The following is a 14,574-nucleotide window of genomic DNA, read 5'->3' as shown; positions in this document are numbered from 1 at the left end:
GGTAGAATGTGATTTCACTGCTTTGAGTTTTTTAATAAATATGCAAATTTGGGATTTTCAAGTTTTTGCCTCACTTGGTAACTTGGGGCACTGCCGCCTGAGGCAATGTTCTTACCTTGCCTAATGGCAGAAATGCCCCTGGTAACGGTATAATACAAATATATATATATATATATATATATATATATATTCATTTTAAAAAACAAAAGTGGATTTATATAACTGGCCATTTCTTTTCATAGTAGTCATATATTACAGTCCCATAAGAACACACTATAATATTTACTCAGTGCACTAGAAATATATGAAATGAAAAAGATGCATTGTGTTTTTTACAGTTTATATCTCAAATTCTAGTGTCTAAACTATATGGGATCTTGCTTATAATAGCTGCAGCCAAAGCACTGCAAAGACAACACATGGACATATTAAGTTGGCCATAGACACAAAGATGCAGTCGTATGAAACAAAGGTTCTTATGATTTTCGGACCCTGTGTGGATCGTCCTGACATTTTTCGTGCCATGGCATTTGGTCGTTAAGTCAGTCAGACAGGTTAGAACATTTTTGTCAGCTAACAATAATATCTCTGCATGTATTGCCTATCTGACGATATCAAGGGGTGACTGTCACTACTATTTCAGACATGACTTTTGCATGACTACTGTCTGTCAAATACTGGGCAGAATATTGGCTGATTTGTTCTTTTTACTACTTTATTTAATCTGTTATTTTACTTGAATATTGCAGTGTTGATTTGTCAGCAGGTGTTTATGTTGTAAACACAGTTGTTTTGGCACTACGGTGGCTAGTATAATAAAAGTAAAATATTGTAGGATTAAATTATATCTGTGAAAGATACAAACTCCTGTTATGATAGTACAGTTAGGAAACAACAGTTAAAATGTAGTTCTTTCCTGTATATTAAGTTGGGTAAATGATTCTCATGAGAATGAAAACATCAACAAATGGGAAGAAAAAAAGAAATTCACCAAACATTGCCACTTTAGTACCATGGCTCACCATAGAAAATCATGCATATTTATATTGCTTGTAATATTTTGTAGCTTGGTAATGTTTCTTTGCGAAGCTGAGTGTAAAATTCTGATGTAAAAAGAAGCATTAAGGACAGGAATACCTTGTACTCCTTAGTGCTGTTATTTGAACCTTGTAGCAGATGTGCCAACAAAAGGCATGATAATTGCACACTGAACATTTTGCATTGCACATAGGACAGCTGGAAACACCGCATGCAGCTCTAATTGGTGTCATTTTTAACACCTTTGCAAGCAATTGCTTGAGCCTACCCCTTCATTAATAAGCCATTGAATTGGATCTAAAAATAATGATGATGTGGTTTGCTAAGCAATTTTGCAATTTACTCTAATTTTCTATCATTAGTAGTTTCTGAGATAAGCAGTATTATTGAGTTTTATACTGCTAATTAAAAAAGTACCAAAGCATTTAGTAACATTAACCATTGTGGGGGTTCACTTGCTGGTAGGCTGCAAAAGAGGCGACTTCACACACCAGGATCGGTTTAAGGGCTTCCTGCCCGCGTTTATTTTCCAGTGGCTGCAGAAAGTTCCCCTCGCAGGGGGAAGGTGACCGAAAAATCGCAGTTCAACAGAAAATCCAACCTTCTGGTTAACACAAAACAAAAGTGAAACCCCAGGACAGTGCATGCTGGCAAAGGGTGCATGACAGGGGCGGGACAAAGCTGCCTGGCAGGGGATTAGTAGGGGGTTAGTGACATAGTTGGGGGGTGGAGTTATAAGGGGATGTATAGCACTAACTGCTAAGGAGGGCATCCATTTTGGAAGGAGAAAAGGAGTAGTAAGGTAGCAAGGCAGAGAGTGTAGGATTACCTGAGATGGCAGCACTAAAGGAGCTCCTGGCGAGGATCAGAGCTCAGGCAAGTGAGCAGGGGGATGATTGGGTCCGGCAGCAGCTTGCAGCGCAACCCGCGCCCACAGCCCGACAGGCAGCCAGCAGGAGGAGAACACGGCCCCCTGAAAGATTGAGCCCAGCAGTGAGCAGCAGGTCGAGTCAGAGAAGACGGATGAGGAGCCCCTCCCCCCCAGTCGCAGGTCCGGGAAGCAGTGTGGGAGCGTCGGCTGCTGACAGGAGAGGCACGGGTAAGAAGCAGCAAGGGGGGAGGATGCCGTGCAGAGGCCAGGGAGCAGGACGGAGGAGCAGAGCAGGGATGCGGCTGGGAGCAGGCAGTCAAGATGGCGCCGATCGCAGTCCGGTTGTAAGAGGCGGGGCCACAGCAGGGAGCAGTCCGGGTCGCAGCAGGAGGGAGTCGGCAGCCAGGAGGGGAAGCAGCAGCTCGAGAGGGGAGACAACACAGGCAGGGCAGAGGCAGACGGACCGCAGAAGCACTGACAGGGAGAGTGAGAGGAGACAGAGGGAGCCTGCAGCACAGCGTGGAGGACATGGGGGAAGGGCAGCCACTTCAGGAACGGACCTTGCTGGGGAGCCAGGAGGGAGTTCGCGCGTGAGTATGGCAGCACCCCCGGCTGGGGGCGACAGGGATGGGGGGGGTTTTTCACGTTGTTTGTCTCCACAGGGTGCGGCGCAACGGAGCGGTGGACCCCAGCAGGGACGCGAGGGATCTACTTCCAGGCACAGAGAAGAGGATAGAGGCGCGGCCAGCTCGGTAACGGGCTGTGCTGGGGGGAGAGGGGGGCCCCCACCAGCGAATATGGGGGCGCCCTCTGTTGGGGGTTGCTGGGCCGGGGGGGTTTCCTCTCTCCTGTTGCCTCTACAGGGATCATCAGGACAAGACTGGAGCAGCGGTCTGGGTACAGCAGGAGAAGCGCCAGGCACATCAGACGGGTCATCAGGACACAGAGCAACAGCCACCACAGACAGCATCATGGAAGCACTCCGAACAGCACCGGCCTCCGGGCCCAGTGGTGAGAATGACTTTGCTGGGTTTATGAAGGGAATGCAGGAGCTATGGGCAAAATGGGGGGGAGGGAACACACCAAACACCCCCCCCTCAGCACCGGCAGTGCAGGTCCCGACAGGGGCAAGGCCCATAGGGGAACTACCCACAGTTGCATCAGGGGGAATGCCCCTGACGGCAGGGGGGAGCACCGGGGTGGTAGAGTCAGGTACACCGCCAGCCACGGGGGGGTCGGAGCGTAAGGAGGGAGAGGCCCCCAAAAAGGACGAGGCGGCTAAGCCACTACCGATATCAGACGCGGCAAAGGGCAACACATATGTGTGCTTTGAAGGCCCCCTGGGAGCTCACCTAAAACCTGAGACGAGGGAAAAAATTTGGAAGAAGGAATACATTGACATCTTCACATTACTTCCCCTTGAAAGATTTAACATAGAAAAATGGGAAAAAGGGAAAGAGCACCGTAAGGAGGAGGATGAGGATAGGAGGAGATACAGGCTGATCCCCAGAACATTTGGGAATTGGCTGCAGGCATTTGCTATTCTGGGTAGCGTTATAGGGGAAAAGTCACCTGAGAGTTGTTCGGGTCTGTTTTGTTACCTGGACACGATTTGGGAAGCGCATAGGGTCTACGGGGGAACCGCATGGCTTAAATATGACGAGCAGTTTCGTCAGCGCATGTCGGTGTGGCAGTCCTTAAAGTGGGACCACAGGGACATAGCCCTGTGGCTGAGGCTGATGACGGCTCAGAAAGCCCAGCATACTCCAGCTTTTTCTAGTCTAGGTCAGAATCCCTTTCCAGCAGGCGCCGGCGGGCCCACCAGTGCGGGATCGCCGGCTACCCCGAAAAAGGGAGTGTGCTGGCAATATAATGAAAGTCAGTGCAAATGGGGGGGGAATTGCAAGTTCAAGCATGAATGCTCCGGTTGTGGGGGGGCCAATCACCCTGTCACTAGATGTTATAAAAGACAAAGGCCAGGAGGCGCAAAGCCAGGAGAGGGTTTTGGAAAAAGGGAGGAGTCCAGTCAGGGTAAATGAGATGTCACCCTGGCTGGCAATATACCCTGATAGAAAGAAGGCCGAGTTAATCAGGGAGGGGTTTTTGGTTGGGTTTTGTATTCCATTTCAGAGTGGGGCGGGGGGGCAAGATTGCAGGAATTTGAGATCAGCTTCGGAGCACCCGGAGGTAATTAGGAAAAAATTGGCTACAGAGGTAGAATTGGGCAGAATGGCCGGACCATTTATGGTTCCACCCGTGCCAAACCTGCGCCTGTCACCGCTAGGCGTGGTGCCCAAAAAGGAGGCAGGCAAATTTCGCCTGATACATCATCTGTCTCATCCACATGGCTCCTCAGTCAACGATGGGATAGATGAGGAGACGGCTCATGTAACATACACCTCCTTTGATGTGGCAGTGCGCCTGGTGAGGACCTGCGGCCGGGGTGCCCTTATGGCGAAGGTCGACATCGAGTCGGCCTTTCGTCTCTTGCCAGTACACCCAGATTGCCAGCATTTGCTAGGGTGTAAATTTGAGGGCAAGATTTATATGGATAGATGTGTACCAATGGGCTGCTCTATTTCGTGTGCCCATTTCGAAGCTTTCAGCTCCTTTTTGGAGTGGGTGGTGAGGTTAGAAACTGGATCCAGGGCAGTCATTCACTACCTGGACGATTTTCTATGTGTTGGCAAGCCGGGGACGGAGGAGTGTAGGATTATACTTCAGGTCCTACTATCAGTGTTTCGCAGGTTTGGAGTTCCCGTGGCTATGGAAAAAACAGAAGGCCCCTCACGCATCCTCAAATTCCTGGGGATTGAGATTGATTCAGACAAAATGCAGTGCAGACTACCCCAAGAAAAGATTGTAGATTTAAAGCTAGTGCTAAATTTCGCATTACAGCAAAAGAAGGTGACACTTAGGCAACTGCAATCACTCCTGGGGAAATTAAATTTCGCTTGCCGCATAATGCCCATGGGGAGGGTTTTTTGCCGGAGGCTAGCCCAAGCTACAGCAGGGGTGGAGAAGCCGCACCACTTTGTGCGGCTGAATAAACAACACAAGGCAGACCTGGTAGTGTGGCAGAGGTTTCTGGATAAGTACAATGGATGTTCATTTTGGCTAGGGGACAGTCAGGACAACGGGGAGTTGGAATTGTTTACAGACGCAGCCGGTGCGTTCGGTTTTGGTGCCTTCTTTCAAGGACAATGGTGCATGGGGGAGTGGCCACGGGAGTGGCAGGAAGGGCAGCTTATAAAGAACTTAGCGTGCCTGGAGCTATTCCCAATCGTGTTGGCAGTAGTGGTGTGGGGGAAGGAGCTGGCTAATAAAGCGGTCAATTTCCACTCGGACAACATGTCAGTGGTTTCGGCTATTAACAATTTATCTGCCTCCTCCCCACCAGTGGTCAACCTGTTAAGGGTGTTGGTACTCAAATGTCTAGATCAGAATATTTGGTTCAGGGCCACACATGTGCCAGGAGTTACGAATGATATAGCCGATGCTATCTCTCGTTTTCAGCTGGAACGGTTCAGGCAGTTGGCTCCGAGGGCAGCCGAGGCCCCCACCCCTTTCCCAGACTTCCTATGGAGGATCCCGTTCGATACCTGGCAGGTTGTGTAAAAAATTCTTTGGCGCCATCTACCTGGGTAGCTTATAGTAGTGTTTGGCAGCAGTGGGCAGAGCTCGAAAGGTATGTGCAGGGCCCTCTGGGTGCGGTGGAAAGGGAGGACTTAACATTGTGGTTCTTATATTTGCACGGTACAGAGCACCGTTCGAGAACAGGCATTGGCAGAGTGTTGGCAGCCCTGTCTTTTATGTTTAAGATGCAAGGTTGCGGGGACGTGACTAAGAGCTTTGTGGTTCGGCAGGTTGCGAAGGGTTTGAGGAGGGGCCAGCAAAGGAAAGACACGCGCAGGCCAATCACACTTAGCATCTTGGAAGGACTCTTTGGGCAGCTAGACAAGGTTTGCGCTTCAGACTACGAGGTGGCACTTTTTCAGTTTGCTTTCTCCTTGGCATTTTTTGGGGCATTTCGCATAGGGGAGCTGGTTAGCACAAAGAAAAGTGAAGAGGGGGGCGTGCAATTTAGGCATGTGGAGCTGTGTGGGGGGGAACTTCAGGTCAGGATATTCGAATCGAAAACTGATAAGGGGGGCAAGGGTTTGTTGGCGCGGCTGCATAGTGTGGCAGGTTGTAGGTTGTGTCCAGTGCGGTGTTTCGCCAATTATCTAGGGGTTCGGAAGTCCTCAAGAACATCATTATTGGTACATGCAGACGAGTCAGTCATGTCGCGGTTCCAGTTCATAGCGGTGTTGCGGAAGTGCCTCACGGGTCTGGGGCTGGTGGACAAGGAATACAGCTCACACTCATTTCGTATTGGGGCGGCAACGGAGGCGGCCAGGTGTGGGCTAGATGACGCTACAATTCGCAGGTTAGGGAGGTGGGAATCTAGACGATTTCAATTGTACGTTAGACCCCACTTGGTTTAGGGGGTCGCAGGGGGCGACAGGGACAATAAACAGTTACAACAATTTACGTGTTTACTGCCCACTGGGACCAGTGGGATGTTGTAAGGTGGGGTAGCTGGTAGGTGTTTATTCATTGTGTTTCTTTTCCTGTTATTGTTTTCCTTACAGGTTCAAGGCGATGTATGGTGTGGGTAATGGGACATTCCTACATTTTTTGGGCGGAACAACGTGCAGGGTTACGTGAAAAGGGTAGGCGGTTCTGGCTCCCAGCGGATGCAGTGGAAGTGCAATGGCATGGGAAAAGAGGTTTGTCATGGTTGCAGATCAGGGCCTGGATAGAGGACAAGTTCCGTCAAGAGGGCCCCCCAGATGTTTTAGTGTTACACGCAGGGGGCAACGATGTGGGCAAGATCCCAATGAGGGACCTCATTGGGAGGATGAAGCAGGATTTGGTAAGAATCCGGGCTATGGCCCCTAGACTAGTGGTGATATGGTCCCAGATAGTCCCCAGGTTGGTGTGGAGGGGGGCTAGAGACCTAAAAGCGGTGCAGAGGACAAGGGCAAAAATTAATGCAGCTATGACGAAGTTTGTGCATAAGGCGGGAGGAATAGTAGTTAGGCATGTAATGTTGGAAAGAGACCCCAAGTATTACAGACCTGACGGGGTACACTTGAACGGCCTGGGCCTCGAGGTTTTTAACTATGGCCTTAGAGAAGGGGTGGAGGTGGCCATTCAGGTGTGGAGGGGTATGAGGGATTGAAGGTGTGCAAGTCCCTCATACTGTGGCGGGTCCCTGGCAATGGGGAGAGTTAATTAAGTGGAGTTTTACCAAGTTGGTTAATAGAACTTGGTTGGTGGTGTTCCTCTCTAAGAGCGGTGGTCTCTGGGAGGGTATGTTGTATTGGGGGTAGCATGCAGTCCTGCGTACCCATCATGCTAGAAGGCACAAGCGGCTGGTGGTTTAACGATTGCATGTACCTAATTGGGTCCATTGCCAGGGGCCTTGCAGAGGATAAAATGTTAATGGTATTTCACTGTCATATTTGTATGTTTATAATGTTGTTAATATAACAGTTATTGATATATGTGTTATCTATTGTTAAATGATCTGTTGTGCAATAAAGCTGTGGACATAAAGACTCCAACAAATAAAATGTATGGTGAGCGAGTTGGTTATTCCTAGGCCAGTTTGGGTGGAAAAGGCAGGTATTTGTCCCTGCCCATGTCAAGTGAAACCCCAGGACAGTGCATGCTGGCAAAGGGTGCATGACAGGGGCGGGACAAAGCTGCCTGGCAGGGGATTAGTAGGGGGTTAGTGACATAGTTGGGGGGTGGAGTTATAAGGGGATGTATAGCACTAACTGCTAAGGAGGGCATCCATTTTGGAAGGAGAAAAGGAGTCCCACCCTCCCTCCCTAGTATTTCCCTTTGTGCTAGTTGTCACAATTGTGGCCTGGGTAGTGGGGCACAGGATAAGTTGATGTGGAATGGTGAGTATTGAGCTGACTAACCAAGAGGTTATGAGAGGGAATAGCCCGTTGTCACAGCCGGGCGGCGGGTCCCTGGCAATGGGGAGAGTTAATTAAGTGGAGTTTTACCAAGTTGGTTAATAGAACTTGGTTGGTGGTGTTCCTCTCTAAGAGCGGTGGTCTCTGGGAGGGTATGTTGTATTGGGGGTAGCATGCAGTCCTGCGTACCCATCATGCTAGAAGGCACAAGCGGCTGGTGGTTTAACGATTGCATGTACCTAATTGGGTCCATTGCCAGGGGCCTTGCAGAGGATAAAATGTTAATGGTATTTCACTGTCATATTTGTATGTTTATAATGTTGTTAATATAACAGTTATTGATATATGTGTTATCTATTGTTAAATGATCTGTTGTGCAATAAAGCTGTGGACATAAAGACTCCAACAAATAAAATGTATGGTGAGCGAGTTGGTTATTCCTAGGCCAGTTTGGGTGGAAAAGGCAGGTATTTGTCCCTGCCCATGTCATGCTTTTCTTTCTCTTCTGAAGCTGAGAACACCAGAAGTTTGTCTCACACACATTCAGCACTGCTGCTCAGCATCAGGTGTACTAAATAGGCCTAGGCCTACGGATTTGGGAATCCGCCCCACCCTACTCTTGCGGGTTCCCAGTAAGACAAGTCCCGGATCATCGATTACAAAAACCTTGCAGAGAGACAAAGGGGCAAATTCACTTAGCGTCGAAGCGCCGAACGCTAGCATCAATTCGCTAACGTCGGGCATTTTCGTTACTTCGCAAATTCACTAACGGACGCTGGCGTAATTTCGCTAGTGTAACTTCGCACCCTTACGCCTGGCGGATTTGCGCAACGAACGAAACTACACAAATTCACTAACGCGCGCATTTTTCTGAACGCGACCTTTTACACTAGACTTCCTTCACCACCTCAGACCAGGCGAAGCGCAATAGAGTAGATAGGGATTGCTTCAAAAAAAGTGAAATTCTTTTCTAAGTCCCAAAAAACGCTGGCGTGTTTTCTATATTATGGGTGATAGGCTGAAAAAGATCGAAAAAAATTTTGGGGCTCCCCTCCTTCCCCCCTACATTTTCCAAACTCATGGCAACTTAACTATACAGTGGGCACATGTGTAGGGCAAAATAAAATTTTTATTTGATGTTTTGAAGGTTTTATAGGCATTTGTAGTGCTGATACGTATTCCTCCATTGAAATTTGACTTTGGCACCGTATGCAATTTAACCATCGCTAGCGAAACTTCGCTTCGCTTGGCGAATTAATGCTAGCGCAACTTCGCAAACTTACGCTACTACTGTGCGCAACTTCGGATTTTAGTGAATTTGCGGAGCGCTGGCGAAACTACGCCTGGCGAAGTGTGGCGAAGTGCGGCGAAGTGCGGCGAATTTGCACCTGGCGCAACTACGATTCTTAGTGAATTTGCCCCATAGTGTTTCTCTGCTAAGAGCACTACTGGTCTCACCTCAGTAACAATATCTGAGAATCCGTGGCCCAACATACATTCCATCAATCACTTTTCCCCAGGAAACTGGGGACCTTTTTGTCACCATACCACACCTCTAAGAGAGTAATGTAAATGGAATTAAGTTTTCTATTTTTCTAGTAACCCATAGCAACAAATATCTGAGGTTGCTCATACCCCTATAGGGACTTATAGTCTATCCACTTCCTGAATAGTCAGTATAGGGGATGAAGTTAACTATCCTATGCCCTGTGGAGATATTCCCAATAGGCCCAGAGGCAGAGTTGTCAACTTTTATCTGGTGTCATCCAAGGAAATTGCAGCACACACAGCTCTGCTGACGACACTGGATGCCTCTCTGCTTGTGCACATGGGATACTGGGGGGAGGAAACCATAAATCAGGTAATTCCCAATCTGACCGATCTGTGGGAGGGTGGATGGTGCTGGAGAGCTTGAGGCAGAAAGCCTCAGTAGGAGCCTGAGCTGGAGAAAGGCCTTAGGAAAGAGTAAATAGATATGATAACTGGATCCTTAGTGTAGTTTGGGGGTTAAGAAACGCTGTGAATGAGGTAAAGCTATTGGCAGGTTATAGAATAGTGTTAGATAGACTGTGTAAGCTAATAAGAGCAGCTTTCTGCTCCATCTAGGAGACTTAGCGCTGGTTAGTTCCATAAGTGACTCAAGTCAGTAGAACCAGCACCGGATGTGACTTAATACTCTATGGGGCAAATTTACTTACCTCCGAAGTTGCGCCAGCGTTGACTTCGCACTTCGCCAGGTGAAGTTTCGCCAGGGCGCCGCTAATTTGCGCTACTGTTAATTCGTCATGCAAAGCGAAGTTGTGCTAGCGATGCCTAATTTGCATACGGCTCCAAGTTAAAGTACAATGGACGTATATGTAGCAGCAAATACATTACACTACACAAGCCAGGGAAAGCTTCATAAAATGAAATAAAGTTGTTATTTTGCCCTATACATGTGCCCACTGTATAGTTTAGGTGCCATATGTTAGGAAATGTAGGGGGGAAGGAGGGTACCCCCAAAATTACATCACACTGGCGAATTTGCGCTAGCGTTAGTCGCTTTGCGCTTTAGTGAATTTGCCCCTATGGGGTAGATTTATCAAAATGAGAGTTTAGATTTTAATATATGAAAAAAAGTTCTATTAATTCCTATGGGTTTTTGGAAGCATATTTATCAATGGGTGAAAATTAAAACTTACCATTTGATAAATATGCTTCTCAAAATCCCATAGGAATGAATAGAAAGTGGTGATTTTTTTATTTATTAAAATCTAAATCTAATGTACCCCTATGTATTAACTTGGTGTGGGATGTGAATATAAATTAAAACCTTTAAATATTAGGTGTAAAACGAAAGTGTCTCTTATCTATGTTATTTCTCCAATAAATCTACTGATCCTGGCTAAGAACCGCTGGCAGCCACGCCTGTTTGTGAGAGTGAATGTGTTGAGATTCATAGTTGAGCTTGGAGGCTACATTATTGTGTGCAGGCCCAGCTTAGGGTGAGTGGCATGTAGCAGTGGTCTACCCGTGACAACAGCTGGAAAAGTACCCAAAATATCTATAGCGCTGCTGCAATTAAAAATAGAGTTGATGAATTTCTGCCTTCCAGATGAAGCTGTTGAGTTAAAAGCCTGATATTATCTGAAATAAACTGCAAAAAGGGCTCAGGGAAGTTTACATCCGTTTATTTTTTAGGTTTTAGATTCCCTTGGAGTGTATATTTGTCATTGGTAGATTTAGAATAAAATTCTACTTTAATGTATTGTGTAAGATATTTTATTCCAGGTTGATATTTTATTCCATTATCTTTTTTTTCCCTGCATTTTTAGATGCTTTAGAATTTGCCATAGCAAGAACGCTAAATTGAAAGAGACTACATTAGACTTAAAAGCTTCAGTGCATTGAATAATTCTGCTTCCACTGCAAATCATGGGCAGTGAAATGATAACATGCATTACAATTCTAACACTGGCTAAGGGGCTGATTTAGGATGGCTATATAAAAGGGAAAGATAATTAAGACAAACTGAGAGATGAGAATAAGATCTACTGCCACTTTGTCATTTAAAAATCTGTAAAGATGGCTTGGCGTGTGGACAGAATAGAGTGAATTATGAAATATGATTTCTAAGGATTGGACTGTACTTGAGCATGAATATGTGTGCCTTTATATAGATTTACATCAACCAAGAATCAAGCACTCAAAGTAGGACCAGCTCATCACTATGCTACCTCTATATTTACACCACTGGTTGCAGGATAGTCAGAGACTGAACGATATAACAAAGACCAGAGTTTAAATAAACTCACTGTTTTATTTGGTGTAATAAAAGTTAATGATAATTTCATGTTTAAATTGATCACCCCTCAATAAAAAAGTCACAGCTGCCAAGACAGTAGCAACAAAAGTTCACTATGCCATACAATTAACCAAATTTTATTCTGTAGCAGAGCAAAAGATCTGGGCTACCTACCAGGACACCGAGCAGTATTCAGTAAGATGCAATAAATGTAATACAACTGCAAATGCACAATGCATATTAATGTCTGTTTTAACATCACATGTAAATACAGTGCTTACATTACAAGTATTGTAATTGGAATCACAGTGGATTTTTTTTTTACACTGAAATAGACTCTTTCATGTGAAAACAGATTTTCAAACTGATTTAAAATATTTATAATGAAAAAAAAAATCAAAAAACTGTCAGCATTTGTATATACCCCTTCATTAAGTATTTAGTAGGTGCACCTTCGGCAGCAATACCAGCATTGAGTCTATATGGCTAGGTCTTTGTCAGCTTTACACATCTGAACCCTGTAATGTTTGCATGTTCCTCTTTGCAAAACTGTTCAGGCTTCCCCAGATGAGTGTGTTAGATATAATAAGCAAGACATTGTCTGTGAATAAAGCAATCTTGCACAGTTCTTCAGTACACTGGAATACTACTGAGCATATAGAAGCTTAGCGAATGCTCCCACTGCCCTAATCACATTGTTACTGAAGGGTTTGGTAAATGTGACTATGCATTATTTTTACACTGACTGTGTGAACCTTTACCTACAGTTCAGTTAGGCGCCATGCATAAAAAATTTTTATATTATATTTTGATCCTCAAGTCATTGATTCACCATCAGACCAAAGTTGGATTTACTACAATTTTTTCCTGACCAATAATGCATTGTTAGAAAAACTATGGGTAATCCAATTAGTTATCTTGGTCCAACTAAACTGAAGTGCAGTATAGACAAAAGGCCTATTTTTATGACCGATATGGATTTTGTAAATTCTTTTTGTGACATATACTAGGCAAGGTCACATTGAAGCTATAAGAAAATGTAATGTGAATGCAGAAGAGATTGGAATTACAGATGGCAAAAATGTTATGTATTTTAAATTAATAGAACACCGCAGAGTCTATTATGAATTTAGAAATGCTTAGAAAATGTGAAGCAATTACTGGAATATTTTCTGTAGTCACTAAGGAACCAAGCAAAGCTCAATATTCATATAATGCAGCAATCAGAAAAACTGAAGTTTATCAGAATTGCAAAATTTTGTATTGAAAATGTTGATTTAAAAAATACCTGCTTTTGCTAATAAAATGCTAGTTTTGTTTTTAAAGTCAACATAACCTTAATTCCTGCTAAACTTGAAATTACAACTTGAAAGTACTTTATGATTATTTCTAAAATCTTGCAAATTAGCATGTTGCCTGATAAATCATTTTTAGTCATTATATTTAAAAGGTCATAGTTCATGATTATTATAAATACAGGTAGTATAGACATACGTTTTTCATGTCCCTAAATGTAAGGGTTCAGAAAAGACTAAAATACACAAATTTGAGTGGTAAAAAAGGCTGCACTTGATTACAGATATAAACCCAACCTTTAAGACAGATTGTGATATTTACAAGTGTCTCTAAATAAACTGTAGTCATCAAAAGATTTGATGGAACTGCCACTTGTTTCAATCTTGGCAGTGAAACCATTGTTAAAGCACTTGCCCCTTAGGCAGGGAAAGTAAGTGCATGAGTGCTTCCCAATATAAAAAAAGGAGGAAGAAGGTGTCAGGGCCACAAGATTGTAAAAGACAAGAAAGTTGGGACTATGGAGGAAACAGGCACTAAGAAACAAGATAGAACTGGCAAAGGTCCAACAGCACTTTATCCAAAGGCATAAGCAAAAATAAATACACAAGCCAAAGTTAAAACTACCAAGCATTAATATCCAGAATATATGACAAAATATCACACCCAGTAACTTGACTAAGACACACCTACAATCAGGCATCAAACCTGGGTCCAGCTGGAGGTCTTTGTTTTGAGCTGCCACCAGCAACAGCACTAATGCATTGTGCCCATTGTGCCATCACTAGGGTCGCTTTCCAACAGTTGGTCATGTGTACCAAGCCTTTGGCTCTGTCAACCACCAGTGTTATTATAGGCATAACATTCCATCAGGATTACAGCTAGTCATGCAGTCTTCAATCCTCGGAAAGATAATGAGCCTGGAATAATTAATTCCCAAGTCACCTGTTATTAGCTTCTTACTATGTCCAACTGCCATTAGCTTTGATAATCCCTTTGAAAAGGTTTTAAAAGTATAAAATATGCAAGGTAGGGTGTTTTACTGATTATGCCATGTAAAGAATACCCTCTGCCAGACTGCAGGGCAGTGATGCCTTTTTATTGGTAGGTCCACAAACTAATGAAATGCTGTACATATGTTTATATTATTTGTATGGAGGTGTTGGATTGGCAAATTCTAAAAAAAACATTCAAAGTAAATGTATAAATCATGCTACCAAACAATTGAAATCCAATTCAATCCTTATTGCAGAGAACATGGTTATAAAAGCACATACATATAGTCATGTATTACTAATTGGAATGTTAAATGTATTTTAATTAACGTCTAAATTAATTCAGTAACTAGGAAATTAAAAATAGTCAGGCTATTTTAGTAGATAATACTTCGTTTTGATTTAAAACCCAGCTGAATCTCTTGCTACGAAACTGACCTACTTAATACAAAACACCAGAGCTTAAACACTTGCTTTTAAATATTCTGCTTTGCTGAAGTAACTTCTGTTCTATAATAAAAATCCTTTGCCTCCTGAGGAAAGCTTCCTTTTGAACAAAACGTTGAACAAAGTAAACATAATGGTCTTTTTATCCAAGTTGTCTTGGGTCTGTTTTGA

At 44.4% G+C, this 14,574-nt stretch overlaps 2 protein-coding genes across 6 annotated transcripts in view; both read left to right on the top strand.

Annotated features, from left to right (window-relative positions):
- galnt17.L (polypeptide N-acetylgalactosaminyltransferase 17 L homeolog) overlaps positions 1–14,574 on the top strand; it is a 190,472-nt gene that overhangs the window by 29,185 nt on the left and 146,713 nt on the right. The window lies entirely within an intron of this gene.
- Positions 1,667–8,291, top strand: LOC121400005 (translation initiation factor IF-2-like). Of its 5 annotated transcripts, XR_005965469.1 has the most exons (4): positions 1,667–2,920; positions 5,426–5,518; positions 6,544–7,212; positions 7,982–8,291. XR_005965469.1 is itself a non-coding variant. In XM_041582262.1 (3 exons), exons 1-3 carry the CDS (start codon positions 1,873–1,875, stop codon positions 7,134–7,136), a joined length of 1,734 nt encoding a protein of 577 aa, XP_041438196.1. In that variant the 5' UTR covers positions 1,667–1,872; the 3' UTR covers positions 7,137–7,520. The 5 variants fall into 5 exon arrangements, 3 of the variants coding, with proteins under 3 accessions (XP_041438196.1, XP_041438195.1, XP_041438197.1); XM_041582262.1 differs by lacking the exon at positions 7,982–8,291 and having other exon boundaries at positions 6,544–7,520; XR_005965468.1 differs by lacking the exon at positions 7,982–8,291 and having other exon boundaries at positions 1,667–5,518; positions 6,544–7,529.

Source organism: Xenopus laevis, chromosome 2L (genome assembly GCF_017654675.1).
Source record: "Xenopus laevis strain J_2021 chromosome 2L, Xenopus_laevis_v10.1, whole genome shotgun sequence".
NCBI classification, from domain to species: Eukaryota; Metazoa; Chordata; class Amphibia; order Anura; family Pipidae; genus Xenopus; species Xenopus laevis.
The sequence above is the reverse complement of the archived record's forward strand: the minus strand, read 5'-3'. Positions and strand labels throughout refer to the sequence as shown.